General features: G+C 47.6%; 7 protein-coding genes across 7 annotated transcripts; 5 read left to right on the forward strand and 2 right to left on the reverse strand.

Moving 5' to 3' along the window:
* Window positions 1-3,506: 3,506 nt before the first annotated feature.
* On the forward strand, window positions 3,507-5,538 carry LRP88_10852 (uncharacterized protein; the record flags this gene model as incomplete). The annotated part of the gene is made up of 5 exons (XM_083247300.1): window positions 3,507-3,712; window positions 3,778-4,040; window positions 4,100-4,334; window positions 4,385-5,380; window positions 5,445-5,538. The coding sequence occupies 5 exons, from the start codon at window positions 3,507-3,509 to the stop codon at window positions 5,536-5,538; spliced, it is 1,794 nt and encodes a 597-aa protein (XP_083096448.1).
* A 539-nt stretch (window positions 5,539-6,077) lies between these two features.
* LRP88_10853 (Alpha/Beta hydrolase protein) lies at window positions 6,078-7,559 on the reverse strand (the record flags this gene model as incomplete). The annotated part of the gene is made up of 1 exon (XM_083247301.1): window positions 6,078-7,559. The coding sequence occupies one exon, from the start codon at window positions 7,557-7,559 to the stop codon at window positions 6,078-6,080; it is 1,482 nt and encodes a 493-aa protein (XP_083096449.1).
* An 854-nt stretch (window positions 7,560-8,413) lies between these two features.
* Window positions 8,414-9,412, forward strand: LRP88_10854 (uncharacterized protein; the record flags this gene model as incomplete). The annotated part of the gene is made up of 1 exon (XM_083247302.1): window positions 8,414-9,412. The coding sequence occupies one exon, from the start codon at window positions 8,414-8,416 to the stop codon at window positions 9,410-9,412; it is 999 nt and encodes a 332-aa protein (XP_083096450.1).
* A 3,535-nt stretch (window positions 9,413-12,947) lies between these two features.
* On the forward strand, window positions 12,948-14,752 carry LRP88_10855 (uncharacterized protein; the record flags this gene model as incomplete). Its single annotated transcript, XM_083247303.1, has 4 exons — window positions 12,948-13,487; window positions 13,609-13,771; window positions 13,843-14,276; window positions 14,333-14,752. The coding sequence occupies 4 exons, from the start codon at window positions 12,948-12,950 to the stop codon at window positions 14,750-14,752; spliced, it is 1,557 nt and encodes a 518-aa protein (XP_083096451.1).
* A 1,202-nt stretch (window positions 14,753-15,954) lies between these two features.
* LRP88_10856 (uncharacterized protein) lies at window positions 15,955-16,430 on the forward strand (the record flags this gene model as incomplete). The annotated part of the gene is made up of 3 exons (XM_083247304.1): window positions 15,955-16,083; window positions 16,131-16,256; window positions 16,329-16,430. The coding sequence occupies 3 exons, from the start codon at window positions 15,955-15,957 to the stop codon at window positions 16,428-16,430; spliced, it is 357 nt and encodes a 118-aa protein (XP_083096452.1).
* A 2,095-nt stretch (window positions 16,431-18,525) lies between these two features.
* On the reverse strand, window positions 18,526-19,167 carry LRP88_10857 (uncharacterized protein; the record flags this gene model as incomplete). The annotated part of the gene is made up of 3 exons (XM_083247305.1): window positions 18,526-18,536; window positions 18,617-18,947; window positions 19,012-19,167. 3 exons carry the CDS (start codon window positions 19,165-19,167, stop codon window positions 18,526-18,528), a joined length of 498 nt encoding a protein of 165 aa, XP_083096453.1.
* Window positions 19,168-24,976: 5,809 nt separating this feature from the next.
* LRP88_10858 (CocE/NonD family hydrolase) lies at window positions 24,977-26,979 on the forward strand (the record flags this gene model as incomplete). The annotated part of the gene is made up of 5 exons (XM_083247306.1): window positions 24,977-25,262; window positions 25,320-25,498; window positions 25,557-25,660; window positions 25,721-26,050; window positions 26,100-26,979. The coding sequence occupies 5 exons, from the start codon at window positions 24,977-24,979 to the stop codon at window positions 26,977-26,979; spliced, it is 1,779 nt and encodes a 592-aa protein (XP_083096454.1).
* Between the last annotated feature and the right edge of the window lie 762 nt (window positions 26,980-27,741).

Consider the following 27,741-nt stretch of genomic DNA (forward strand, 5'->3'; position numbering starts at 1 on the left):
AATATCACTTAGGCACAAGAAGGGATTAGTAGCGATACTAGTATTCTCGCAATGGTGTTGAGAAACAAGACTATGAAAAGATTTAATACAATGCCCAAAGATATTTGACTCCTTGAGATACAATCCAGCCCAATGCAACAACAGACGGCAACACAAATGCGACGAGTCCAGTCAAAATACCCTGATCAAAAAATCCTGACCCACTGCCGGAATGTTGTTGGATGGCGCGCAAGGGTTGCATACTAAGCTGCCGAAGTGATTCTCGTTGCTGGCCCAACTTCAATCCTTTGGGACCAAAGTCACTAGCCTTTATTGGAAGAAGATTCGCATCCTTGGACGTTGAAACAGAGACTGGGATTGGCTTTGACATGAAGTCAAGGTTATAGCAGAGATCAATATGGGTGGGACTTGATGCTGTCTCTGGCCTAACTGGTCCGACTAAAATCTCTGTGTTAGCAGGCTAGTGAGACAATGAATGGGGTGGTGAAGATTCCATCTTACCAAGAACGCTTAGAGGTATGTTGTTGACGCATGCCATCTTGGCGTTAAGTGATTGATGCAAAAACTTGCATGTCTTGGTATCACCGAAATAATAACCGGCAAGGAGTGTACCACTGACGACGATGTGAGATATGGCAGGGGGTATTTCGGGTCTGGGAAAACTGACTACTGTGAAGCTGTTGTGGCACTTGCGATTAGACCCGTGCTTGCGAAGACATGAAGCGAGCCTCCGGGTGATTTTGCGACCTTGTTTCTGCCAAAGAATCAGTACAATTGACAAGAGCAATAAGGAAGTCTCGGGGCATTCTAACCCTGATGTATCGTAGACAAATTTTGAGTCGCTGTTCCTGAGGATAATTATGTCTCCATTTGCGGAAGATTGGCTTCCAGCTTTTAATAGCGATTCTACTTTCTCCAGGTTGCCTGGATCGTCACCTAGTTCTCGTATGCAAGCTTGTAGAAAAGCCTCCATGATCCATTCATTGACAATAACCAAGTCCGGAGAATATGGTGATTTGCCCTTGAATGAGAAGCTTGCCGTACATAGTGCTTGGGCTGCTTTGGTAACATCAGCAGTTCTGTCTACCACGGCAATTATGTACGGCAGCGGCTCAGGGTGCAGAACCCCACTTTTATGACCATCTAGGTCGGCTTGGTCAACGATGAAGCATTGCGAGAGCAGGGCTGGTTCGGGTGCAGCTGTCAGAATGGCAAACACGTCGGGGTCTAGAACCTTGAAATGCTCCGTCAAAAATGATATTAGAGCATTTGGCTTATTCGCTGTCTTCAAGAGCTTAGGAATTAGTATTTTACTTAGAATGGTGGCAATATCTTACCTGAACAGCGACGCAATTCCCCGCGGCCAATGCAGCAGCAGTAGCAGAAAGGATTGAGTAGAATATGGTATATGATCCTGGGCGAATAAGAACAATGCCATGGGGGGCTCGGCAGTTGATATAGCTCTCATTACGGCTAACTGTGTATTCGCGCCTCAGAGCATCATCGAAATCGAGCTGCTCATACAATTCGTTGATCGTGATGAGCGTCAATGACAACTCAAGCCAGCTTTCTTCATGTGTATGGCCCGACTCTTGGATGATCAAATCGCAGATCTCGGTCGAATGTTGACGCAGAAATTGGTGGAGGAGATGTAACTGCCTTTGGCGATAACGTACATTGTGAAGCCTTTGATCAACTGAACAAGCGACCAATCTCTCTAGTACGGCTTCACCGATGGAGTCTTGGGCTGGAGCTACCATCTTTTGGGGCTCGAATAACGTTATCGGCAACAAAGAGTAAATCCGAATTATGAATTAGACTTGGCCGTTGTTCATTGAAGACACTCATACTTTGATCTCATCTTTCCATGCTTTAATAAACCCGGTTCCGCACAAAGGGCTCGGAGTTCGGAGATCCCCCGACGTTGCCTCCGGTGACTTCACGGGACTGCGGAGGTCGGAAGAAGTGGGGGTGGGGGGAAACCGGTATGATGCCCAGTGTTGGTCTAGCGTCCAGTTAAGACCTCATGCAACGAATCGAGTCCGGATTCACGATTCACGTTCTTTCCTTGATGCTTTTTCTCCTCATCTAGTTCCTTCAACTTGACTTATCTCTCTCATTACCGTTGCTTGAATTTCTTTTGGCCTTCACCGAACCCAGCCCGTATCCGTACACAGACTTGCAAATCATGTCTATCACAACCACGGTTCAATGGAATGGAGAAGGGACCGAATCTTTGGAAACCACCCTCCACGATTACCGTATGCATTTGACCGGAGGGCGAGACGAACAAGAATGCGTGTCAACCAGACAGGAGAACGAAACTGTGTCGCAGCCAATTGATTCTCCTGCCAATTGGCCGACTCAGTACCGGCGGATTCCACCCTACAGACCCATCAACCGAAACCTCGACCTTACCGAACGCCCGAATGGCTCGAGTCGCGCCGAATTAGTATTCGTGACAGTGATGCTGAATGGGGTCCGTCTACAATCGGTAAGAACAGAACACCTGTCCCTTGCTCTTGGTGCAAGACTAACACGTCTGTTACTGCAGGGCTTGGTCCGGGCTTGGGAGTGCACTGGTGGTCATTGGTATCCGCAACTGACCCGCTACAAGATTGGGGGAGAATGGTAGATGATGGAATAAACTGTGCAGTTGCAGAGTTGTTATCGCTTTTATATTTGACATATCTTATACACTACTCTATAATGATCGGCCACAATCATTTGTCGCCAAGTTCTTCTTAACAGGTCAAAGGATTACCACGTGGTGCGGATGTCAATTTGAGTACTATGTTGGAAGTGTTTTCGAAACTGGTACAACGGAGCATATCACACGTAATCCAATAACCACATTAATACAGAAAGTTGGCAGTTGACCATTGGCATCGAGAAAAGATGAGGCCGCAAGATCTTACTCCTAGAGCCTCAACTATGTTATTTACGATTACTAAATTATATCACTGAGAGGTGGTGCGTTCAAATAGTTAACAGGAACATGACTCTAGCTATTATCAAGTCGCTGTTACTTATACCTTAGAAAGTATTGGCGTGCAAGCTACGAAAGTCGCCATATATCGGAGAGAACAGAGCTAGTAGAGCGATTAGAAGCGGTACTTAGCGATCAAAGATGAGCGCTGGAATCTCAACGTGCATGGGAGAGGTCCCGCTGGAACTGAAAGTTGCATCACTGCGCCAGACTCTGTAGCTAGATGGCTCTGGCCTAGCTTAACGTTGAATTAGCCGTCCAAGGCCTTCCAGACTCCGTGCACGGTCCGATGAAAACATCAAAAATGTGTCAGGCTCTCCGTTGGTCTTTGCATGTAGTGCCACCCCCGCTCGGAAAGCCGAAACAGGCTTCCTCAAATAGTACCGGCATTCCGATAGGATGAACTAGAGTGTGGGTCGCTGGCTATATGAGCAAGCAAGACATCCTTTACTTTCAGGCCAATCCCCAAAGAAAAGCACTATTCACTTCAAAGAAAACAACTAAATCCACAGTCAGCATGCCTAATGATATTCGAGATCTTCGGGAGGTCACAGTCGACGACGAGAATGGACTTATCTTCGAGAAGAATGTCAGCATACCTCTGAAAATCTCAGAGCTTCCCATTCGTTGCAACGTATATCGTCCAATCAACTCGGACAAGGGCCAGAAGTACCCTGTCCTTGTAACTTATGGTCCTTACGGAAAGGATATCTGGTACGGAGAGTAAGTAATTCTCCATCAGGTTGGCTATCCAAAGGCAACCACTAACCTCACGATCAATCTCCCAGTTTCCATGCCAAGTCCTATAGTGATGTTCCTGATGAACATCGGTCAAAATACGCTGCATGGGAGACTCCTGAGCCTACTTTCTGGACCAAGAATGGCTACGCAGTCGTTCGTGCCGATGAGCGAGGACTCGGGCAATCGCCTGGTCTACTTGACACCATGTCTAGAGGAACGAGCGAGTGCTTCTTTGATGTGGTTGAGTGGGCAGCATCTCAACCTTGGTCATCAGGAAAGGTTGGCTTGTTGGGAATTAGTTATTATGCCGGTGAGTAATTTTGAATGGCGGGTCAATCGGACTCCGGATATGTACTGACTCTTTGGCAGGAAGCCAATGGCGGGTTGCGGCCCGTCGACCCAAGGGCTTAGCCGCTATTGTTCCATGGGAAGGCATGTCTGATTACTATCGTGACCGCTGTCGACATGGTGGTATCTTCTCCAACGAGTTCATTCGGTTTTGGTGGAATCGTCAGGTTATCACAAACCAATACGGCCGCCCTGGTCGAGCTAGCGATAAATGGGGTGAGGACACCATTGAAGGAGATCTTTCACAAGATGAACTGTGAGCTTGACTTCCCGTGATGTCAACATGAAAACGCCTGACCGCTTAAGCAGCATTGCCAACTGCCAAGATCAGAACATCGATAATGAACGCAACCGCTTTCGCAATGATGATTACTACGCTTCGAAGGAGTACAACTTGGAAGATATCGAAGTTCCCGTTCTATCAGTCGCGAACTGGGGAGGTATTCTCCTGCACTTGAGAGGAAACGTGCAAGGCTACCTTTGGGCTGGCTCCAAGCACAAGTTTTTACGCTTCATCGTTGGTCGCCATGATCTCCCGTTTTATTATCCCGAGGAGGTAGCCGTTCAAAGAAGTTTCCTTGACGCTTTCTTGAAGGGTCAGGATGATCAAGGCTGGACTACCGGACAGGTTCCGCCAGTGAGTCTACGTTTGCGTAAAGGCGACGTTGGCTTCAACGACCCCAAAGGAGAGAAGACATTTCCTATTCGTGATGAGAACGAGTGGCCCATCAAACGAACTCAGTACACCAAATACTATCTGGATAGCGATCTTGGTTTGGCGCCATCCTTCTCCGACACAAATAAAGATGCAGTGGTTTCGTACAAAGCTCTCGGCTCATTGAAAGACCCGCAGCTAGTACAATTCACCACAACGGCGTTCGAAACTGAAACCGAAATCACCGGCCATATAGTTGCCCACCTGAATATTTCGGTCGAGACGGCTGAAGCAGTTCAGGATCCCGATATTGATGTTTTTGTTACAGTCCGACATTTATCTCCTGAGGGCAAAGAGGTTTTCTACACAGGCTCATCTGGAGATAATGTTCCTGTTTGCAAGGGATGGCTTCGTGTAAGCCTGCGCAAAGTTAACGAAGATCACCCCAAGAACCGACCATGGCTACCTTGGCGGGAGTATCTTTCAAGCGATGTGCAACCTGTTACCAACAAGGAGATTTATCCGGTGGACATCGAGCTCTGGCCAACCAATGTCATGGTTGAAAAGGGAGGTAAGTTGATCTTCGAGATCAGCTCTGGTGACACGCAGGGCTGCGGACTTTTCCAACATACAAATGCGGTGGACCGGTAAGTATTCGGCACCATCTTCAGTAATTTTTGGAATATGAGAGATAACTGACAGCAACACCAGGTCGGCATCTGTTTTTGCAGGCACCAACTTTATACACTTTGGGGATCAATATGAAAACTACATTACTCTCCCAGTTATTCCTCCACGGCATTAGTATGATCTGTGGTTAGAAAATTGTCTAGGATACGCACCGTTGAATTGAACATTGTACCTTCAGACATTGTCTGTGAAGAGCGTCATGATTAATTAATTTCGAGGAGCCTACTCAGCTCAGAAGACTTCATGTGAACTCTTATGCCATTACCACTAAATTGCTTTATTTGATACATGAGGCAGTAAAAAGAGAAAGTACCACGTGTTGATACAAGTAAATACGAGTCTGTTTGACACTCTCCGGCCCATACTCCGTTGTGAAAAGCAGGAACGTCCCAAGATGATGTGTCAAAAACACATACAATAGTACATACAGCACGTTGCTCTGCCTCAGAGTCTTCTTATGCTTCTGGTTTTTGTAGTGCTTTTACCTTTCTAAGATCATTATACAGCTGCTGCTTGATTAAGATGCTAATCAAACATTTACGGGCCGCCTTTCCCTCCAACAGAATGCTCTTTTATAATCAGTAGTGCCTTTTGAAAGAGTTTCTCCAAGAAGGGAAATGATGACGATTGCTATATGCAACTATAGTCATCTATCTAAACAAATGGCAAAATAATTCGACTAGGGTAAGCGCCTCCAATATGAACTTTATGAGTTCCTTTGTTTCGCTCTTCGATCGGTGCTGCCTTTGCCTCCTTGTATTCTGCTATGAGAGGATACTGTCCAGAGATCTGAACAGAAAGACTTTCGCCTTCTTCAAAGTCAATTCCCATGGCCCAAAGTCCGATCTCAAGTTCGACAACCTGGCCAGGAGGAATCTTCTGGACATTGGAATGCGTGTGGAATGGATACTGAGGGTGAATAGATCGAGTTGAATCCACTTCACGATGACTGGCTCTCAGTACACCTAGAGGGCCAAAGTACAGAAGCAGGTTGCTCAGCTCTTTGACTGGGATGTCGTCCATCTTATCGTATGGCGCGGCTTTCCAAGGAATGTTCAGGTTTAGTAGCTCCTTTCCTTGGCGATCCAGCTTGCGAATCAAAACGTAGACAATCATATCGTCGAGATCATCACAGGACATATAAACAACTGCTTTGGGCAGGCCCATCAGACGAGTCTTGCAGCTGAAGGTATGTCGAAAGCGAACGCAGTCTATCGGGTCGCCAATCTCGCTGTCGTATGTAACAAAGCTTTCTGTTCCGGGCGCTTCCGATTGAAGAATATTATCCTTGGAAAAAAAGAACTCCTTGTACTGGGTTCTGGGGATAGGAAAATCTTCTTCTTCAATCGGGTAGATGGGTTCCTGGTTACCGAAGCGAAGGCTGCTCATGCGAACCTTAGGGGTCTTATCCCACCCATTATCTTTCTGATCTTTGAGATAGTATCCGAAAAACTTGGCCAGTTCTTCCTTAGACTCGTCCACACACCAGAGATCATACCATTCCTGATATGGATCCCAACGGAGCCACTTCTCACTAGTCTGGACATCGAGCCAACCTCGCACTGACCCCATGGTATGGACGAAGGTCGAGTAAGAGGCCACAACATATGTAGGAATGTTGATGTTCTTGATGTTGGCTCGCTTATCCTCCCAATATGGATTCATGGTTTGGCACCGTCGATACATTTCGCGGAAGTCTTCAAGACCATGGCGGCCCCGTATGACTTGGCGCGTAATGAGGTCGAACAAGCCATTATCCCAGGCTCCGCCGCGGACAAATTGTTCGCGATAGAGGTCCCCGCAAGCTTCCCATGGGGCAATAGCTTTCAGTGAAGGTGGACGAGTGGCAGCAATGAACCATTGGACAATGCCAAGATGAGAATTGCCAGCCAGACCAATATTGCCGTTACACCAGTCTTGAACTGCAAGGCCCTCTATCACGTCGTGTCCATCCTCGCCCTCTTGAGTACCCATGATGACGATGCTTCCATCCGAGTCGCCTGCTCCACGTGCATCGACATTGACAATGGCAAACCCGCGAGGACAATATTCGGCGGGATCAGGTCCCTCGAATCTTTCAAGACCGCTCAAGTCACCGGGAGCGATACCACAATTCCATGGAAGTCTTTTCATCATGCCGATACCGTTGTGTTTCTTTCCAAAAGGGCTCCAGCAGACGATTGCCGGAACCTTCTCTGATGAATTGGCTGGCCGGAAGATATCGCAGTACAAGGTACAACCATCTCGAACTTTGATGCCAAAATCGTGATGGACAATTATATCTTCCGAAAGAACTCTGGAACTGAAGCCGTTCCATCCTTTAGGTAACACCTCTGTTCGGGGTTTAAAGCCCATGTATCCATTGTGGCCTATCGTGGGCTCAGAGACTTGCAAATTTGCAACTTGCAATGGTCGAACGGTTGGCATATTGATAAGGGATGGGTAAAAGAAATAGCTGAGGAATAAACTGTAGACTGATTACACAGCACTTAACCCGAGCCAGGATTTTCTGAGTCTCTTATGAACCTCCAACTCATGTCATGGGATATCGCACACGACGAAGCTAACAACGCGATAATTGGGTCACTTCCGTCGGAATTAGCCAGCCCACTTCACTCTGTTCCGAGAGGGGGTGGATCCTTGAGCGGACCAGCTTATGGAGTCACGATGGTTTTCCCCGACCCCACGTAAATGGCTCTGGATTCCCCGTGGGGAACGGGGAAACGGGGAGAGCACATGGACGGAGCAGCAACACATCGGTTTGATCGACTTTGGTGTCAGTTGAGGCTCACAATGAATCTCGATGCCTGCAATCTTGTATGTCACTTGATACGCTTCGTCCATTCTGCCTACCTATACTTAAGCGCGGTAAGGTATGGACTTTCGATTCAATTTTGATCATTGAAAATACCATACACAATCTGGCCTCTCAATCAACCAGTAATCTTTTTGATCATCCTTTCGCAAGAATTGACTGAATCGTCTTAACAATGACCACTACCATTTCTCATCCTCCACTTCATGTCACGGCCAATTTGGATGACTATTATGACCAGACCTTTGGCGACTGGCGAGATGACTTTTTCCGAGATGGTTATGTTGTCTTAAAGGGCGCTATTCCCAAGGATCGTGCCCTTGGATATCGGCAAAAGATGCTTGAGTGGATCACAGGCTTCAATAAGGGCTTGGATCTGGAAGACCCCTTCACCTGGACAGAGGGTCACCTGCCTCAAAGCTTCAAGGCAGGCATGTACCTCAACTACTGTGCTGCTCACGAAAAGTATGTCTGGGATGCCCGCCAAGAGCCCGGCGTTCTCGAAGCCTTTGAGAAAATTTGGGGAACCAACGAACTCACCGTCTCCTTCGATACCATCAACGTCACCTTTCCCAACCGCAAAGATGTGAGCTGGTCTCCATGGCCTCATGTTGATCAGGCTCCGGAGCGCAAGGGCTTGTCCTGTGTACAGGGTATCATCAACCTGTCACGTGCTGGGCCTGATGATGGTGGCCTTGTTCTCATGAAGGGCTCCTCTCGACTGTTTGATGAGTTCTTTTCACTCAACCCTCCTGATCGGACCCAGGGTATTGGAGCCAAACATTATGACTTCTACCCCTTCAAGGATCATCAGCTGCCTTGGTTCAAAGAGAAGGGCTGTGAGCTCATTAAGGTCTGCGCCGAGCCAGGTGATCTGATTCTTTGGGACAGCCGCAGCATGCATTTCGCAAGATTTCCTGAAAGCAACGAGATCCGCACCATCATATATGCGTGCTACACGCCCGCTGCCTTTATGTCTGAGGAGGACCGCAAGAAGAAGAGTGAGATCTTCAAGAAGTGGGAAACTACGACACACTGGCCTCACTGTAACTTGCACTCGCACGGCAAGGCTATGGTTGACGGAAAGATTGACCCTGACGAGAGAGATGAACCGCTGGAGAAACCTAAGCTGACTTCTCAGCTACTTCGTCTCGCTGGCGTGGAGAAATATTGATTGTGGTTGAAGACCAAGTGGAAGATGGAGACAGGTTCATTAATGATGTTATAGGCTGATAACAAGGCCCCTTCACCACATTACATTCTTTAAGATGGTTTATTTCTCAATACGAGGAACAAAAAGAAGTACCGATCCTTGACCCAGAACTCCTGAGCTACTCGCGAAGAGATTCTTTCCAGTGATTGTCTTGGCCAAAATGCGATATGTAGGTAATTATTTTACTGTGACGAGTCCTTTATTTTGGTATAAGGACAACATCTATGGGTATTTTTATATAACTAAGTGCGCTTTAGGCCATACAATAGCTCTTGGGTCAAGATTACCTTAGTTTGAACACATAAATATGTTCTTACCACTTGTTCAACTATTGAGGGATTTTTTTTTAAAAAAAATAATAATAAATAAAATAAAAAATCATTATACTTTACTGCATTCCCATTATATACTAATCCAAGCATAATCTTCTAATTATTCCTAAACTTCTGTAGTGAGCCCCAGTGCAGACACAGTTAACGTGAACTTTTATTTGATAGGTACATCATATCCTGCATCGTTTCGTCGAACTGAAATGGATTGTCGAAATCTTCCAACTCCTCCAGCTCCGAGTTATCGGTTCGTGATGTGGTTGGGTGAGGAGTACTGGCGCTCATCAAATAATCCCAAGCATACTGCATGTCAGAGTCGGCTCCCTTTTGTGATTCCGTACCAAGTTCTGTTCCTTCAGCAGTGACTTTAGACAAGGGGGCACTTGTACTCAATCCCAATTGGCCGTATTGAGGCGAGACAGTTGGGTTCCATGAAGGCGTAGTCTCCATTGGACCGTAAAAGTTTGGCTGTGGATGTAGAAACTTTCTAGGGCGTTCCCACTGGGTAATTGCCTCTGGTGCCAATGCCTGAGCTTGGTGGACTTGAGCAATGACATACCTCAAGGACTCGTGGTCCGGAACAGCTGTGTTAGACCAAGACAGGTGTATTTTCAAAAGAGCATCCAAAACCGCCGAACCCCGTGACGATACCACATTCGTTGAACCCATCTCTTGTAACGCATCGATGCATATCTGTACTGACTCTCTTCGACGTCGTATCTGTGTAATATCTTCGCCAGTGCTAAAGAAAAGAAGATCGAGACAGAGGAATACGCCAGCAGCTACAGTAGCTGCACAAACTATCCTATGAAAGATCAGAAAAGATTAGAGGACGCTCATCAGAAGGCTAGCAAGATATTAACTAACCAATTCCTGCGGTAGATAGTTGGTACAGATTGTCTCTTCTGTGCCACAATAATCTCTGCAGCCTTACAAGCCTTCATATGTAGACCTTCAGGATCCGGCTGTCGTTTCATCCACCGAGTGAAGAAGAATCTTGCTATTGTCAACCGCATGAATTGGATGGCGTGGAGAGCAAAATATTGCTGAAGAGGTATCCAAGGGAATGCAGCCTCAATATTGTCACTGGATTCCCCAGACGACAATGGCCATTCAGGAAATTGGCTTTGCAGTTTCTCAACCTCATGCATGGCTGTAATCAAGTTTTGGGGTGCGTAACTGCGACCAGATTTGACGTATATACGAATTACTCCAGCTAGATTGGCCATCAATTGGTGATAAGAAAGGCTCGAAGGCAGATCGGAGAAGGCCTCGTTCGAAATGCTGGTAACTTCGCAGGTCATAATATCGTCAGCACCGCTTTCGACATCGAGAACTGTGTCGAAGCTATTTTGTGGTATAGTCGGGCGATTGCTCATGACACCCATCCTAGAAGAATGCTGTTAACCGAACCGTACCCTGGTTATACTGCTCTTGGGACAGACGCTCACTCACCAGTCGCAAATGACCAACGTCCACCATAGTCTACGACCGAGGTTCCGCTGCGCAAGACTGCGCCACTGGGGGAGTGCAGATATCCGCTTGGCCAGTGTCTGTTCATTGGCTAGTCGATGCATGTTCAAGATACGGGCGATGTTGACAGCAATCCCGATTAACATCCACTCCCGATCATTCTGTCCAAAGCTCGAGTTCACCAATGTTAAGATGGCAATAGTTTGAACTGTTGAAAGTCTGGGCTTGCCGAGGAAATCACTGTCTTCGAGGGACTGAAGCACAGCCCAATACCAATGGCGCGATAGGATGGCTAGATCTTCATCCGTCTTGGGTACAGGAAGGGTTGATCCTTCAGTATTGTAAAAGGCAAAATTCTGCACAGCTTCATGGGATATATCCATGTAGTAGAAACCTACCTTGAGCGAGTCATTTCTGTCAGCAACTGCCCACAAACTCTTGTCCCTAAAAGGATGACGGACATACTCACCGAGAGGATGGCCAGGTATACACAGCTGAATGAAGCCCCTGGCTCTTGTTGATAAGGAGACTGATACTCGAGCAAATCCCAGAATTTCTCGTGCTCAGCTTCGAATTCAGACGCATTCAAGGCGCAGTGAAGCCAACCTAACTGGTCTAAAACGAAGCGAACAACTCTAGTACTAGTGATCCTAGAAGGCAATGAGAATCGGAGTAGATGACAATCCAAATATGAAAATAGGGTAGTTTCATCCTCTGGGTCGTTATCATTACTTGCTAAGCCCAAGTTCAGGTGTTCCATAGAGTAATCAAGCTCCTCAATGTCGAACGTGACACCAACCACTGGTGGATATGTGGGCTCGACTGGTGTGGTTGAGGGACGCTTCTGTAGGCGAGCTAACTGCTCCTCTAGATGAGCAATTCTCTCATAGAGTAGTGCAACATCTGGATCAGCGGGCTGATCAGTCCCGCGAGGGAGCACACGAAGCGGCTGGCGTGCTTCACCATGCACATCTAAAGCATCACTCAGAAGAGATGTTAGAAGTCCCTCGCCAAGGAAGTTGAGAGCTGGGTAATACGGGAACTCACCCAGTGCCAGTGAATGAGGGCACGTCGCAGTAGCGACCTATACCTCGCTGCAAGCAGGGGTTACACGGACGCCCAGAACCGCACCGGATTTTACGCCGGGCGCACTCATCGCATGCGCGGTTTCGACGCTTGGCAATGCCGTGTTGCGGGGCGTCCATGGTGTCGAAGCCTGCAAATAGGAAGATGTGCTGAGACCCAGTTCCTTATCAAGTATTTGTCCGCGATTTTGCGGGAAACGGAATTGGAGTGGCGACCTAGGGCGAGGGTCAGAATGAGGGGTCTATGTAGGTTTCTGGTCGTTAATCCAAGAGAGGTTAGAGGTTCCCTCGGCTAATTTTTCCTCCGGAAGAGTCCCACAATCCGGGGCCCCGTGGGGTTGGGGTTGGGGTTCGTGGCGAGGACGAGCCAACAGCAGCATTGCCAATTGTCAAGGGCCATCCCAGAATAGCTACCTCCTCTCGGATCGAAATCACGATGCCTTGATAATGCGGGCCGATGGTTTCGTTACGGGACTGTGCGTATAAAGGCTTATTCTTTCCCATCTCCCTGGTTTTCTATCAGCGCGCTTTCATCACGAACGTCTTCGTGAAACCATTCTCAATCTCTGTTTCGAAACAACATTGTTTTCGGTATCAATTGGTTCCAATATGGCCTCTGGCATGGATCCCGATAAGCCCATCTCGACTTGTCATGTCGAGGATACAGCTCCAGCTGCTGAGTCGACAGATCACCGCCCTGCTCCCGGAACCATCAAGTTATTCGAGGACGATGGAGACGTCATTCTCATCCCGACACCTACTACGGACCCTCGCGATCCTCTCAATCTTCCGTCGTGGCGCAAGATTGTACTCGTTGTCAACGTCTCTGTCTTTGCAGCTACTGCCACCCTCATGGCATCTTCCTTCGGCGCAATCCTGCCCCAAGTTCAAGCCAGCTACGGTGGTGATCCTCGGACCCACGACCTGGTCACTTACCCTGCCCTTTTTATTGGCATCGGTAACTTCATTTTTGTTCCAGTAGCGCACGCTGTTGGTCGCCGACCTATCTACCTGTTTTCCCTTGTGCTGCTCGTTGCTTGCTGTATCTGGTGTGCCTTCAGCAAAAGCTTAACGTCGCACATTGCCGGTCGTAACATCATGAGTCTGGCAGCTGGACAAGCCGAAGCTCTTTGCCCCATCATGGTACAAGTGAGTACTTGCGAAAGCTGTCGTCGATGAAGATAGGCTGACGACGGCGCTTCCTCAATATTAGGAGGTATATTACCTACATGAAAGAGGCTCCAAGATTGCTTGGTTTTGCGCGGCTCAGGTCCTGGGTACAGCGTGCCTTACTGTTGCCAGTTCTTATCTTGCCGCCAATCTTGGCTGGCGCTGGTGGTACGGCATTTTTGGCATCATCAACGGTTTGTGCCTTGTGTCAGCTGCCATTATCGTTCCCGAGACTCGCTTCGCTCGATCAAAGGCTTCAATCAGTAAGTTGAGCTCAACTCAGACAAATAGTATCAATCCACCATGAATTCTAATCCCTCTAACTTGTCTATAGTCAGTCCTACTGATGGCAGCTCCAAGCCTGGGGAGAATGCTGCCGAGCATGCGACTGTTACGGCCAGTCGGCGTCCCCCAATCGACTACGAGAACTACCCTGCTCGGACTTTCGCTTACGATGTGGCCCTGTTCCACAACAAACCTCGCTGGCAAGACGCGATCGAATGCTGGAAGCAAATGATACAAGTGATTCTATTCCCCAATATCCTATGGCTTGTTCTCTGCAGCGGCGCGTTCTTGGGTATTTTCGTCATCTTTGGCGCCGTGTTTGCTGGCGTACTTCTTCAACCGCCGTACGAGTTCAAAGCCGAGTATTTAGGGTTTGTCTTTGCAGGACAGGTAGTCGTATCGATGGTTGTCGTCCCTGCCCAGGGGTATCTAAGCGACTATGTCGTGAAAACCTTGAGCAAGAGAAACAAGGGGGTCACAGAGGTGAGTCTTCTTCTATATACCAGACTGACCTTGGTCTAATTATGTACGATATTCAGCCTGAGTACCGACTGATACCTCTTATCCTGCCATTTGTGGTTGGTATAATCAGTACCGTCATCTTTGGACAAGCTTGCAAGCACCCTTACGACTGGCACTGGTCGGCCATCGTTGTCACATTCAACTCCGAATTCTTCGGATTTGTGGGCATAGTAGTGGCTTCCTTCACATTCGCTATTGACAGCTATCCCGCTCGCAGCGATGCTATTCTCGTAGTTCTCTGTTTCGCTCGCGGTGTCATCTCTTTTGGTCTTTCCTACGGGTCACTTGAGTTCATTGAAAGGGTCGGGTACGATGGCGCTTTCAATATTTGCGCCATCATTCTTGGCGTCCTTGGGATACTTGGTATTCCGGTGTACATCTTTGGCAAGAAAGTTCGACAAATGACTCAGCCGTGGGCTACGGGTAAGAGTCAGTAGATGGCGATTCCTTGGATCAAGAACTGATAATGGTCGCCGCACGGTCACGGGAGCCAAGCCGAAAGGTGGCATTCGCCCTTGATACGCCGGTGAAGCTTCTACCGTACTATTTTGGGTTTTTGAAAGAGGTATTTGAGTGGTTTGGATGGTATTATTGGCACACTATGCGGGCATTGAGTGGTACCATGTGTTGCTTGGATTGGAGGAGGACTAGCAATTATTTATCCACGCTTAATATAAAGCATTTCGCTTCATATTACTACGCTACTATAATATACTATGACAGAAACAGTTTTCAATATCTCATAGCCATAAAATGAGGGGGAATGCTCCAAGGCTTTGGGGTTATGATATCTACGAGAGGCAGTTTTAGGTCCTAAGGTTGAATGTACAAGCAAACAATCAACTGAGTATATCAAAGAATTCGGTTAAAATAGCGATAAGATACAAAAAGATCTTCCAAAAGCCACTTGATTCCTCGCTTGAACGACGAGACTAGAAAGAGACTTTTTACTTGGACTGCTCATGGTGGACTTATCCATCATCGGTGCCAAGTACTACAGACGGCTGTCTTTGCAAGACCCATTAAAGACTTGAAGCAAGAGCTTATCAGTTTGCTTCGTGCCAGTTAAACACCTTCCGGGCCAATCTCGGTGCTTCACTGTCTAATATCTAAGTCCATGGAACTTCCGGCTCTGGGTACAGAAAGGTTTGGGCTCCACGCTGTCAATTAGTACTAGGTTCGGAATAGCCCAGAAACAGTGTCGGGATCGCAGAAAATCTCCTTATGTCTATTGTTGGAGCACATAATTGTTTTTCATGAACTCCGACCGGACCGCGATATTGAACGAGTTCGAGGTTGAGAACCTGAGATTGGCCGACTCTTCCTCTAACCCCACCACTTCCGACAGGTACGCACACAATTTCCGGAACGTCGCTTGCCTCTCGGAATCAGAGGGGCCGAAGCTCTTTCTAACCAACCAACTCGAAAATGTACATCCGATGACAAGTCCTATTTCGGAAATTAGGATAGATGCCATTGAACTATACTGTAGACCGTCTGTCTCTAATGTAGAGTGCTCGTACAACCATTAATATGATGCGACAGCTATTGCCCGGTTCATGTGCATACCTTTAGGCATTCCTATAGTTGAAATTTTCCTAAACAGCTTTATACTCGCATCTCGTCATCTCTTTGACCAATGTCTGCTCATCAGGCCGCTACAACCAATGGAACAGCGGCCAAGCCGCTCAAGGTCTTGATCGCCGGTGCTGGAATCGGAGGCCTTTCCGCTGCCATAGCTCTGCGCGCGGCAGGGCATGACGTAGAGGTAATCAAAGTTTAGCCAATTCCCATTGCTCACACTAACTATCATAGATTTTCGAGTCCAGTCGCTTTGCAGCTGAGCTTGGGGCTGCAATCCACCTACCACCCAATGTCAATGGTGTATTGCGACGCTTTGGCTTAAAGCCCGAAACCTGGGGAGCCAACGACACAGAATGGGTAAGTATTACTGGCCGGAGCTCCCGCCCATTCTGTGTGACATTCTACAAAAAAAAGCTAAGATATAAGTAGGTCACTGTTTTGGACTCCCAAGGCAATGTGATCAGTCGGAAGAATGTGTCAGGTATCAAAGAGCAATATCGCTGGGTAACTAACCTCATCTTCTACCTTTGATCGATAAGATCGCCTCGCTTACTTGTTCTTATAGCCATGGCAGCTTAGCCACCGCGTTGATCTGCATGAGGCTCTCAAAGTAACTGCAATGTCACCCGACCTTTCGGGGAATCCCGCAAAGCTCCACTTGCGAAGCAGAGTCGTTTCCTGCGATCCTTCCAAGGGAACAATCACGCTCGAAGGTGGACATATCCATAAGGGTGATTTCATTATAGCAGCTGATGGCGTCCATGTGAGTCTGGCCTTCTGTGATTTTGTTCCTAAACCCTGTTGGCTAACCTTGGGAAATACAGTCGACACTTCGTCCAATCATTAGTAGTGAAAACATTCCTACCTTTCCGTCGGGTGGATGCGCTTTTCGGTTTCTGGTGCCAATTGCCAAAGCCAAAGCCAACCCGGTCACTGCTCCTCTGGTGGACAGAACCGGCGATTTCCAAATTTGGGAAGGAAAGAATCGTAGACTGGTTATATACCCTTGCCGGTGAGTACTCCAAAAGGAGCTTCCAGATCAAGATTGTGGAACCCACTAATCGCGGCTTGGTAGAGATAATACTGAACTCAACTTCGTCTGTCTCCACCCAGACGGCGAAAGCCAAGACAGTACTGAAGGTGAGTGATGGGTGATTAAAATGATCTCGGAATTTCAGCTGATTGCTTACAGGCTGGAACAACGCCTCTACAACCGAACATGTGCTTGACGTATTCGATGAGTATTGTCAGCCGATGAAGACACTTTTGAGCATGGCAGACCCCTCAACTATAAAACTCTGGAGACTGTGGGACCGAAGAGCTCTGAATACTTGGGTCTGTGACTCTGCAGCTCTGCTTGGCGATGCTGCACATCCATTCCTGCCTCACCAAGGTCAAGGTGGTGCTCAAGCTATTGAGGATGGAGCAGCCTTGGGTGCTCTGTTTCCTCTTGGTACCACGCCTTCAGAGGTCCCTGGGTGCTTGAAACTCTACATGAAAGCAAGATACGAGAGAGCTACTATGGTTCAAAACTTTTCTCGACAGATGGCATTCCAGACGAGTGATGAAGACGAGGTTGGTGGGTTCAGTATGAATCCGATGGAGTTTTCAGCCAAGAACTTTGATCATGATGCTTTTAAGCATGCACAGCAGCTTCTCGGTTAGCAGCGGCCTGAGAAACTTATTCTTGCGGCTTTAGTTATGAATATTGTCGGCTGGCCTGGCCTTGATTATCGTTCTAGATAAAGACTGATAGCTGATAAGATATAAAGACTGATGGCTGATAAGATAAGCATTTGGCCAGTCACGATTCTAGCTCTATGTAGGCATGGCCATCAAAGTGATTTGCCGTAGTTCACCCGGAGGAGGATCTGGCATGTGACAGAGTGGGGTCATTTATCTTTTCAGCCAATGATATATTTTCTGCGTGGTCCAAAAATACCGGTAGTCCAATCGGTCTTTCTTCAGTGCCTCCATCCAATAATGGCACGGGCTGCAGTTGCGTCGTTGAGCTAACCAGCTTCCTACCATATCGCACAGTTCACCCATGGCATCTCAGTCTTTTGCGGAAACCACCTGGGCAACAATTGGTAAATTGCTGCATAGTACTCTCCAGCTTGAATGAGTGACTCTTTTTTTCTATTTTCCGATCGTGTTGAGCAGGAAAGGCTATGCTTGCTGCAACAGCGTCACTGGTAGAAACATAATTCACTTACTCTAGGGTATGTGCAGAGCAAGAAAAGAGGAAGCAAAACATATGACGCAATATTCAAGGGTGATAAGACGCGATGGCATAAATTAATCCCAACTACCTAATTAGGCCACTTTATTCATCGAGCCCCAAGTCCCTAGAGTATACTGGGAATTACACATATTGGTTAATTCCCAATCCTCAGCGCCCAATTCCACTGGCGTGCCAATATCCTCAACAGACCCAACCAGCCCTGCAACAAACATAGCTGGCATGATGTGATCATCTGTAGCATGAGCGTCCCGATACATGGGCAGTTTCATTAACATAGCCATAGCCTTTCGAAGTAATGGGCCCGTATTTCTCATGATGGCATCTTCAAACTCTTGTCTGAAGTCCAGCGCCCAGTTCCCAGGGGGTGTTTCCATTGCAAAATTATCTGCATGCTTAAGTAAAGGAGTCCAAACATTCCTGTAAAGATTATGGACTGCACCGCCAGAACCTATAAATAAGACGTTGCGCTCACGTCTGAGGTGGCGGAGGGCGGTACCCACGCGCATGTGGTAGTGAGGATCGAAGCGAGCGTTCATACTGATGACGGTCGTGGGAGGGCATCCATTAGGAAAAGTACGGATAAGAATCAGGTAGACATCATGAATCCAGGTGAAGTTGGGGTTTGGCTTGCAGTTAAAGCCTTGACTTTTTAAGATATCGATGACCCGCTCAGCCATGGGGAGGTCGGGGTTCAGTTTGTAGTCGACGTATTTTCGAGGATGGACACCACCAATGGGAGCTTTGGAAGGGTTCGGGTTGGTAGCAATGTGTATCTCGTCGTTGATGGCGGCCCAGTGTGCGCCCTAGTTCAATTGATTGTCAGCATTCAAGGGCTATAACTCTGCTATGAAGAACGGAATAGCTTACCATGATCACAACGTGCTCAATGCCGTTGGCTAGAGCAGCGTCGCCGCATGTTTTCCAATAGTCTGCGGATCGTGATTCCTCACCAAGCATGGCTGTGGAGCCATGGGAAAAGAAGTGTACAGGACTCAGGCCAGAAGGTGTTTGAGTGGCCTTCATGATGCTCATCAGTGCGATTCTATGGCAAATTAGTGGAAAAATTGAAAGCTGAAGCGATGTAGAGTCGGCTCTGACTACCGCCCATTCATAAGTTACCGAGCGCTTCAGCACTTACTAGATGTGGTAATTCATCAAGCCAGTGGCATCAATTACGGGGAAACGAGCCACGCCACCCCCGCCTCTCGGTCCGAATACGCAGCCACCCCCATCGGTCAAAACTCATGTTTATCCTCTCCAGCACGCCGCCCACCGGAGCTCTCTTCTTTGACAGAATCCAATTTTCCGTTTATCTTTACTTTGTTTCGACTGGTGAGTAAGCTCGTTAATATGGAGGCAAGCCCATCAGCCTCGGCGAATCAGGCGATTCCGTCCCCAATTAGCAGTCTCGGAACGGATCAAGCCCACAGCGACGCCGTTCACTCTTCGTCCTACGAGTGTTCGGTGTGTTCCAGCCGATACGAACGCTTGGACCATCTCAGGAGGCATGAGCTCTCCCGTAAGTGCTGTTTCGTTATCGGTCTCGAGGCTTGGCTGAACATGATGACACAGATCAGAATCCCCGCAATCATGCTTGTCCGCACTGCTCGATGCGTTTCAATCGCAGGTGATTCAGTTGCTTTCTATCACTCGATGCCAGTTAATGTTTGCTGACACATCAATAGAGATCTTTTGGGTCGGCATATGGCCACCCATGAGGGTCTAGACAAGAATGGGCCCAGAGCGCGTGGTTCAGAACGCGCTCTGCAAGCTTGTGGCAACTGTATAGCTTCAAAAACCAAATGCAGCAACCAACGGCCTTGCCAACGCTGCCACTCCAAAGGTATGATCTGTGCAGACAACGGCCCAAGACGGAGAGGAAGAGCCAAAACCATCCGTTCTCCTGGCTATGAGTCCAGCTTCCAGGTAGAGCAGGGTTCCCCCCAGGTCGTCGACGAACCTATCGTAGTCGACATCGCTAGCTCGGGGGAAAATGCAAGGACCGTCGAATTTGAAAGGGGTGAATACGGTCCTCCTACAGGTTTACCTGCATTCACTGGTCCCAACGAAGGCGACTTCGCCATGGACGACACTGGAAATCTTGCCACCAATCCTTTTGTCAACTTCAACCCAGTTGAAGGGGCTGATACAGGCCACATGAACGAACATGACTTGATGGCACACTTCGATTTTACAAATTTAGCCATTCCTCTCGACCTGTTTTCGGTCCTGAGAGAGACAGAATTTGATTTCGACGATACCTTTCAGAACCTGCATTCTGAGCCTCATCTGGCATCTGGCTCCGAGCATGCCTTTCGGACTCATCTAGTGACCGAAATGAACGACGGATCTCAAGGGCAATCACCGACGGAGCCGATCCACACCGACAGATCTAGCGCTAGGGCGGAAGGTTATGAAGCTTTCAAGAGATCCCCTTGGTTGTGGACCCCTGCTAATCAGGATCACGCCTACGCCGAGGGTAAGCAACTTGCATTGGATGAAGCACAAGTCCTACAGTCTTCCACTGTCCCTTATACAAGACAGCCATCATTTCAGGCTCCGTCCATTAGCCAGGCTGCAGCTCGGGACGAAATGTTATCTATGGTGCTGAAATTCTCAACTTCGAACTTCAAAATTCGATGTTTTCCTTCCCTGAGTCTCCTCAACAGCCTGATGCAAGCCTTTTTTTGTACGACAAAATGATAGTCCCGACTCATGGATCCATGTCGGTACCTTCAGCCCAGATACGGACAGGAGTGAGCACTTGGCTGGTGTCGTGGCTGCTGGGTCGGCATTATTTGCAGTTGCAAACGTCTGGAAAATGGGCCTGGCCTTGCAAGAAATTGTGAGGCTTTCTGTTTGCAATTCAGTTGATAGCGATAACCGCTTGATTCGCAATCTTCAAACAAACCAAACTTTCTTGCTCTGGATAGAACTGGGTCTTTGGAGCGGGTTTCGTCGCAAGATGGAAATTGGTGAAGGGTTTGCGCACACTCTACCAACGGTATTGAACATAGCCCCCCCCCCCCCCCCCCTAAGTGGTTAACGTTGCTTACTGATCGGAAACTATAGATGTTACGCAGGGCTGGATCCTTTAGACAGAGCTTTTACTCGCCAAAGGTCATCCCCAGTGGTGACGATGATGCAGACACGTTAAGAGAAAAATGGTTGAAATGGGCCGAACAGGAATCTTTTAAGAGGTTAGTATCCTTCATACATCTCCAAGACAACGCATGTTTGTGAATACATCTGATCAATTTTAGACTAGTACTACGGCTACTCATCAACGAGATGCGAAGCTCGATTGCTTTCGTCCGAGCCCCGGTTCTCTCTAGTCACGAGATTACATTCTACCTGCCTGCCGCGCGGGACTTATGGGACGCCAAAGACCCCGATGAATGGAGAACACGGTACCTGAGTAAGAGAAAACAGTCCGTCTCCTTGACCTTCCTTGACGCCGTTCACGACCCATCAAAGCTTAAGGAAGAGAAAGACATGATAGACATGTCTCTCTGCCCTCTAGCAATTTTGTATGCGCTCTGGGCGCGAGTATGGTCTTATCTGGACTCCAAGTGTTTCGCTGGACTTAGTAACTCGACCAGTTCAGGGGGCTCAGGAGCTCTATGGGTTGAGGCACATCGTCAAGAGCTACTAAAGCACATACAGACAACTGTCGTCAAGCTGAAGTGGCTACAGGCCCTCGCACCTGAAGGGAGGCTTATTAGCGAGACCCTATTGCTATCATTGCATTCATCTACGGATGAGATTCAAAGATTTGCAGGCCGATATGGGGACGACGAAGTATCACAAGCTTTGCCTCGACTCAAAAATTGGATGTCCAGTGAAGACAAAAACCTCGCTCTTTGGCATGCTGGACAGATAATCAAAGCGGCTCGATCATTTCCACCAACTCAGCTGGGAGGTTTTCATGCTATCGCTGTATACCATGCCTGTCTTTGCTTATGGGTGTTTACGATCTTCAAGGAAAACTCACCAGCCTTGAACCGCCACATTTCTACCTCTCATTCTCAAATGAACGACTCGATCCCGACTGGCGATAACTCCACGTCAGCTGTTATGCCGGAGACACACAGATACCCAGCTGAGGACCCGAACTCCCAAGCTGACAGCATGCCACAAGTCTACCTGGATGGTGAGGATGGAGAAGATGTGCAATTATTCCTTCGAACAGGCTATGGGCGGCCTTTTGTACATGTCGAAGGTCGTGCGGAAGAACTTGATAACCCTGCGATGATAGCCTCTCTTCTTTCTAACGTTTTCCGGAGTAACTTCCCATCCAAATCTCATCCCCTACCTCCTCTGTTAGAACAATTATCGGGTCTAGTACGGGACTTGGGAAATCTGGCTTATGTGTAAAAGTATGATGTACCAGTTTTTTTTCTATCGATCTAAGTATATAGTTCGACTTTCGATGGTCCTCGACACGGATCTTCCGCGATTCAAACGTTGAATGGGACATGCTTGTCTAGGGTCTGGCCCTGGACTACCGGTTTCTGTGAAGCAACCAGAACACACAACAACCTCGCCCATTCATTAGACTCATTGTCCCAACTGTGCATAGTCGCCTGCTGAATTACAGATTCGCCGGCATTGACCTTGGTCCTAGATCCATCATCCAGAACCAACATGACCGATCCTTTCAGTACAAAGATATAATCAAGAGTGATTGAACGATGAACCAGTCCGACAGACTTTGGAGGGAAGTCAACAATGCGCACAATTGTGCCGTTATTCGACATTCCCGTATCGACGAGGCCGAGATCATCCACAGAGTTGACATCTGGTGGTAATGAGTCACTCGACCAAAGCAATTGTATCCATGGTCCGTGAGGGGTCTGTTTTCCGTGTATTAAATGATCTCGACCAACGATGGCTTTCGAGTCTTGATTGTGTTGCGTAACTATGCGGCGTGTAGAAGGAAGTGGCTGGTCAGGATGCGACATCGTGTGTTGTAGGAGAAGTATGCTCTGAGGGAATGCGTAATTCGGGACAACAGCTCACGAGGTAGAATATGATAGATGAAACTAATCGCGAAAATACAAGAAGAAGTTGGTGGACCTGATCTTTATATTACGCTAGTGGGTGCTTGACGGTCTTGTAGCAGGCAGGTTCTACGGATGTCTGCTCTTCCCTATCGGTGCTCAGGAGCTTGAACCGCTCGGCTGTCAAGGTCTCTCGGAAGCTACCGGGTATCGGAATTCTGTTGACGGAATGCTGTCTCGGGCCGAATTGACGCCGTTGTCAATATTTCGCTGGTGAATCGGCCAGTTCCTAGGTATACCGCCATCTTGTGTTTGTCTCAAGTCATTCTTCCTTCTGCACAGAAATATCTTGAATCATGTCTACGACGAGGAAATCCCTAGCAATGAGTTTATTTCTGAAAACTTTGCATTCTACGATCCTCAGTTGCCAATGCAGTAATGTTTAGCTTAACCCGTACCTTTAGAATCTACATCGATGTCATCGACACAGGTAACCTCGTCAACCTTGCAGCCATACAATCTTCCAATAGTGAGAGCAATATCCTGCGCAAACTTGGCCTCGTCTGGAGTTCCAGAATGTCTCATAATGCCACGCGTATGCCACATAGCTTGTACGGGGCAGTTAGAGCATATCAATGCACCTGCATTGCACATCTGTGTCTCAACAGGACCAAGGATCGTATCCTCACTAAAATACCATTGGTAGATCATTTCGAGATTAAGAAGATCTCGTCCAGTGTTAGTAGTTTAGCGACATAAAGACTGGAAGCACTCACAGAGATCCGGTTGATATTTGTAATTGCGCTCACGATGAAAACAGGCTGCATCTTTTCCCCAGATGGTGTTGAAATACTGAGTGGCTTTTTCTTCCCGGGCCCTTTGAGCGTCTGTAGATGTCGCGGAATCGTAACTAGTGGTACTATATGAGCAATTGCGAAATCACGACGCTTTCATAAAACGAACCGCGGCCCATAATGATCGATTTCATTATCTGGAATGCTAGCAAAAAGAGGTAGTAAAGCCTGAAGCGAACGAGGTACGCCATATAGGCAACTCGTCTTGAGAATTGCTTCTTTTAGGCGCCGCTGAACTAGCTTCTTTTCTTCAATCGGCAAACCTTCGATGGCCAGTTCGTACAGCTTAGGAACGTCCGGTCCTGCGCTTGCCGCAGCCATTGCCGCAGCCTGCAAAGTGAGCAGTTAGTAGAAAGCTAACAAAATTATGGAAAGACACTCATGATGGCAAGTAGTCAGCACTTGGAATTTCTTACAGCGACAATGTACCATCTGGCATGTTTTGCATCCACACCAGCTTCAACGCTACGAAAGTTCTTGAGTATTGTGATAAGATCCATCGTTGTTCGAATGAATCTTCCGGCTCGGGCGATGGTAAGAGTCACTGCCGCCAAGCTAAACGCTGTTGATACTGACAGATAGAAGACTGAAATGCCCCAGTTTCGACCAACAAACACAAGATACATACCTTGCTTGATCACTATCAAGTCCAGAGACGGAATTTCGGAAGTGATTCCAAAAGCAGATGAATCTTCCGCACTACATCCTCCGACGGCCACAAACCTTGTCCCCCACTCGGAGAGTCGGTTTCGCCATGCCTTCCGACACTTTGAGCTAAACTAGCTACCTTGAATCCCCGCATATCGGATCGGATCTTCCGACGCTGCTCTCCACCAAGCTGTCTGTAACCTGGTGTATCCATGGAGGATGAGGTGGGCTCTCTGATTAGTATATAGCCTTGGGGAATCTTGTAATGACCCAAAGTGCTGCCCAATTACACAATTTAGCAAAATCTCATCATCTGCCGCTGTTACCATGGCCCCCAAAGTCGGTGATATTGAAGTAGCCTACACGAGCTCCAACCCCAACTTCCATCATTGGTGGATTGACCTGGAGCCTTCTAGGCGCGTCTTGCCTAAGGGATGGAAACGCGATCCAGATCGACTCGCATTGAAAGAAAACCTGATCTGGGAAAAAGATGTCGAGATTCCAATGCGCGATGGGGTTAAACTGCGAGCCGACGTATTCCGACCAGCTCGGCTTGATGGCCAAAGGCTTCCAGCCCTGCTACCTTGGTCTCCTTACGGAAAAACCGGATCTGGTATGCTTGCTCTTCTGAACGAGCAGCCCATGCTGCGATTGCTGACGCTTTATGCAGGCCACCATCAGACAACAGAGTTTACATGGTTAGGAGTTCCGAAAAGCTCCTTGAGTGGTTTGGAAAAGTTTGAAGCTCCCGACCCGGCAGATTGGTGCCCTAGGGGTTATGTGATCGTTCAACCAGACGCCCGTGGTTGTTATCACTCAGAAGGTGACATTGCTATCTTTGGAACACAGGTCCGTTGTGTATTCAACAGTCTATTCTCTACGGCGGTTATCTAACAAAGTCCTACAGGAAGGTCGAGACGGATATGATACCGTCGAGTGGATTGCTAAACAGGATTGGTGTAACGAATCAGTTGCGCTTGTCGGTAACTCTTGGCTAGCAATGACCCAATGGTAATATCCTCATTCCTAACTGGCCTTTATACAACATTCTTTCTAAGTACCTCTATTTAGGCTTATTGCTGCGGAACGCCCTCCTCATCTGAAAGCAATTGCTCCATGGGAGGGAATCGGAGACTTCTATCGTGAAAGCATCTGTCGAGGTGGTATTCCCAATTACAAGTTCTGGGACCTGCTTATGCAGGAGTTCAACGGCAAGACTCGGCGAGAAGATGTCGTTGCAATGATTGAGAAGTACCCTCTGATGAACAAATATTGGGAGGATAAAAAGCCAAACCTTCAAAACATCGACATCCCAATGTATGTTCTGGCTAGCTACTCTACTGGCTTGCATACAGAGGGCTCGATCAGAGGCTGGAAATACTCTAATTCAAAGGACAAATGGTAGGTTGTTTATTGTGATTATAGATACAAGTTTAGCTAACATTTTAAGGCTGAGGATCCATCCAACCCAGGAGTGGTTCGACATTTACACGCCGGAAGCGAACGATGACCTACAGAGATTCCTTGATCATTATCTTCTCGGTACCGAAAATGGATGGGAAAATACGCCAAAGGTCAGACTATCACTTCTCAGATACAATGCTCCTCCGATATCGTTCCGGGCAGAGGACAACTACCCTCCAAGCCGTACCCAGTACCAGAAGTTCTACCTGAATGCCTCAGACGGAAGGCTAGAGGAGAAAGCTGTTGCGATTGACGGGTCAATCTCATATCAGTCAGATTCCTGGCAGGACGATGGTGCTCATTTTACAGTCACCTTTGACCGGTACACCGAGCTTTGTGGATTCTCGAAAGCAAAGTTATTCATGTCATGCTTAGATGCAGATGACATGGATGTGTATGTGATTATCAGGAAACTTGACCGAGACGGAAAAGCCCTGCTTAACCACAACATTCCTTTTATTAACCAAAAGCCTGGGACTAAACTCGGTGACATCCCCGATGAAAACATTTATAAGTACGTGGGACCTAGCGGAAGACTTCGAGCATCAAAACGCGAGACTGGAGAAGACCCTGGCCTTACGGAGGAGATGCGAGCAAGAAAGGACCCGACAGAACTTTGGTACCCTCATTACAAATCCGACAAAATACCTCTAGGGGAGGTTGCTGAGCTCGATATCGCCATTTGGCCAGGTGGGATTGTTTTCGAGGCTGGTGAATCGTTGCGGTTTGAGATCAAAGGTCACGATCCTATTCTGCCTGAGTATCCTCCTCTGTTCCAAAGTCTCACAAATCTGAATGTTGGAAAGCATATTGTATATACAGGACCGAAGTACAAGAGCAGCTTGATGTTGCCGCTCATCAAGTAGACGGCAATTATATAGGGCTTAGGGACTAAGAAGACCAATTTTACAATATCATCAGCGTGGACGAGTTCTTTGAAATTAGTGACATTTCGGTATCGTGCGTTTTCTCTCAATGATTTATTTAACGTTGAGTTACAACGAAGCTGCTGATTTGATTAATTATCATACTGCAAATTCTTCACATAGAATACGCGCTCTTCCACCATAAAACAGCAGTTAAAAGCAGACACTAATATATAGGAAAGAAGGTTGCTGAAATTCAGCAGAGACCCTTTTAATAATTCCTTTTTCTTTCAGGAGATATTACGTTCTAGAAATTTCCTTTAGAGGGTGTAACTAAAGGAGTTGTCGAGAATAAGATAGGCTCTAGATTGCACCTATAGACTCAACGGCTACATATTGCCCCCGTTAATAAGGAGGCCATGAGGTCCGTTACTCAAGATCCAACCAGATCCATTTGGACTGGTCTTGTATGTACCCCAGGGTGTTTGAGTGGCGGAGCAGACATTTTCGTTAGCTATGTAGATGTAAGAGGCGCTGCCTTCTCGAGGCATATAAGTCATAAGGCAGCGGGGTTGCTCCATACACTTGGAGCAGCACCCATAGGAGCTTGTAATATCGCCGACGTACACGAATTGGTAGTTTTGGGGTCCACTGAGCCTTGCCAGGAAGTTACCGCCATTAGCAGTGGTCAATGTATTATCGGCCTAGAGAAATTAAGTTAAAGCATTTCCAGATGCGTCGAATTACACGCCTAAGTTCTCC

Source organism: Fusarium phalaenopsidis, assembly GCF_050370095.1.
Source record: "Fusarium phalaenopsidis strain FUZ10S chromosome Unknown contig_32306, whole genome shotgun sequence".
Classification (NCBI taxonomy): Eukaryota; Fungi; Ascomycota; class Sordariomycetes; order Hypocreales; family Nectriaceae; genus Fusarium; species Fusarium phalaenopsidis.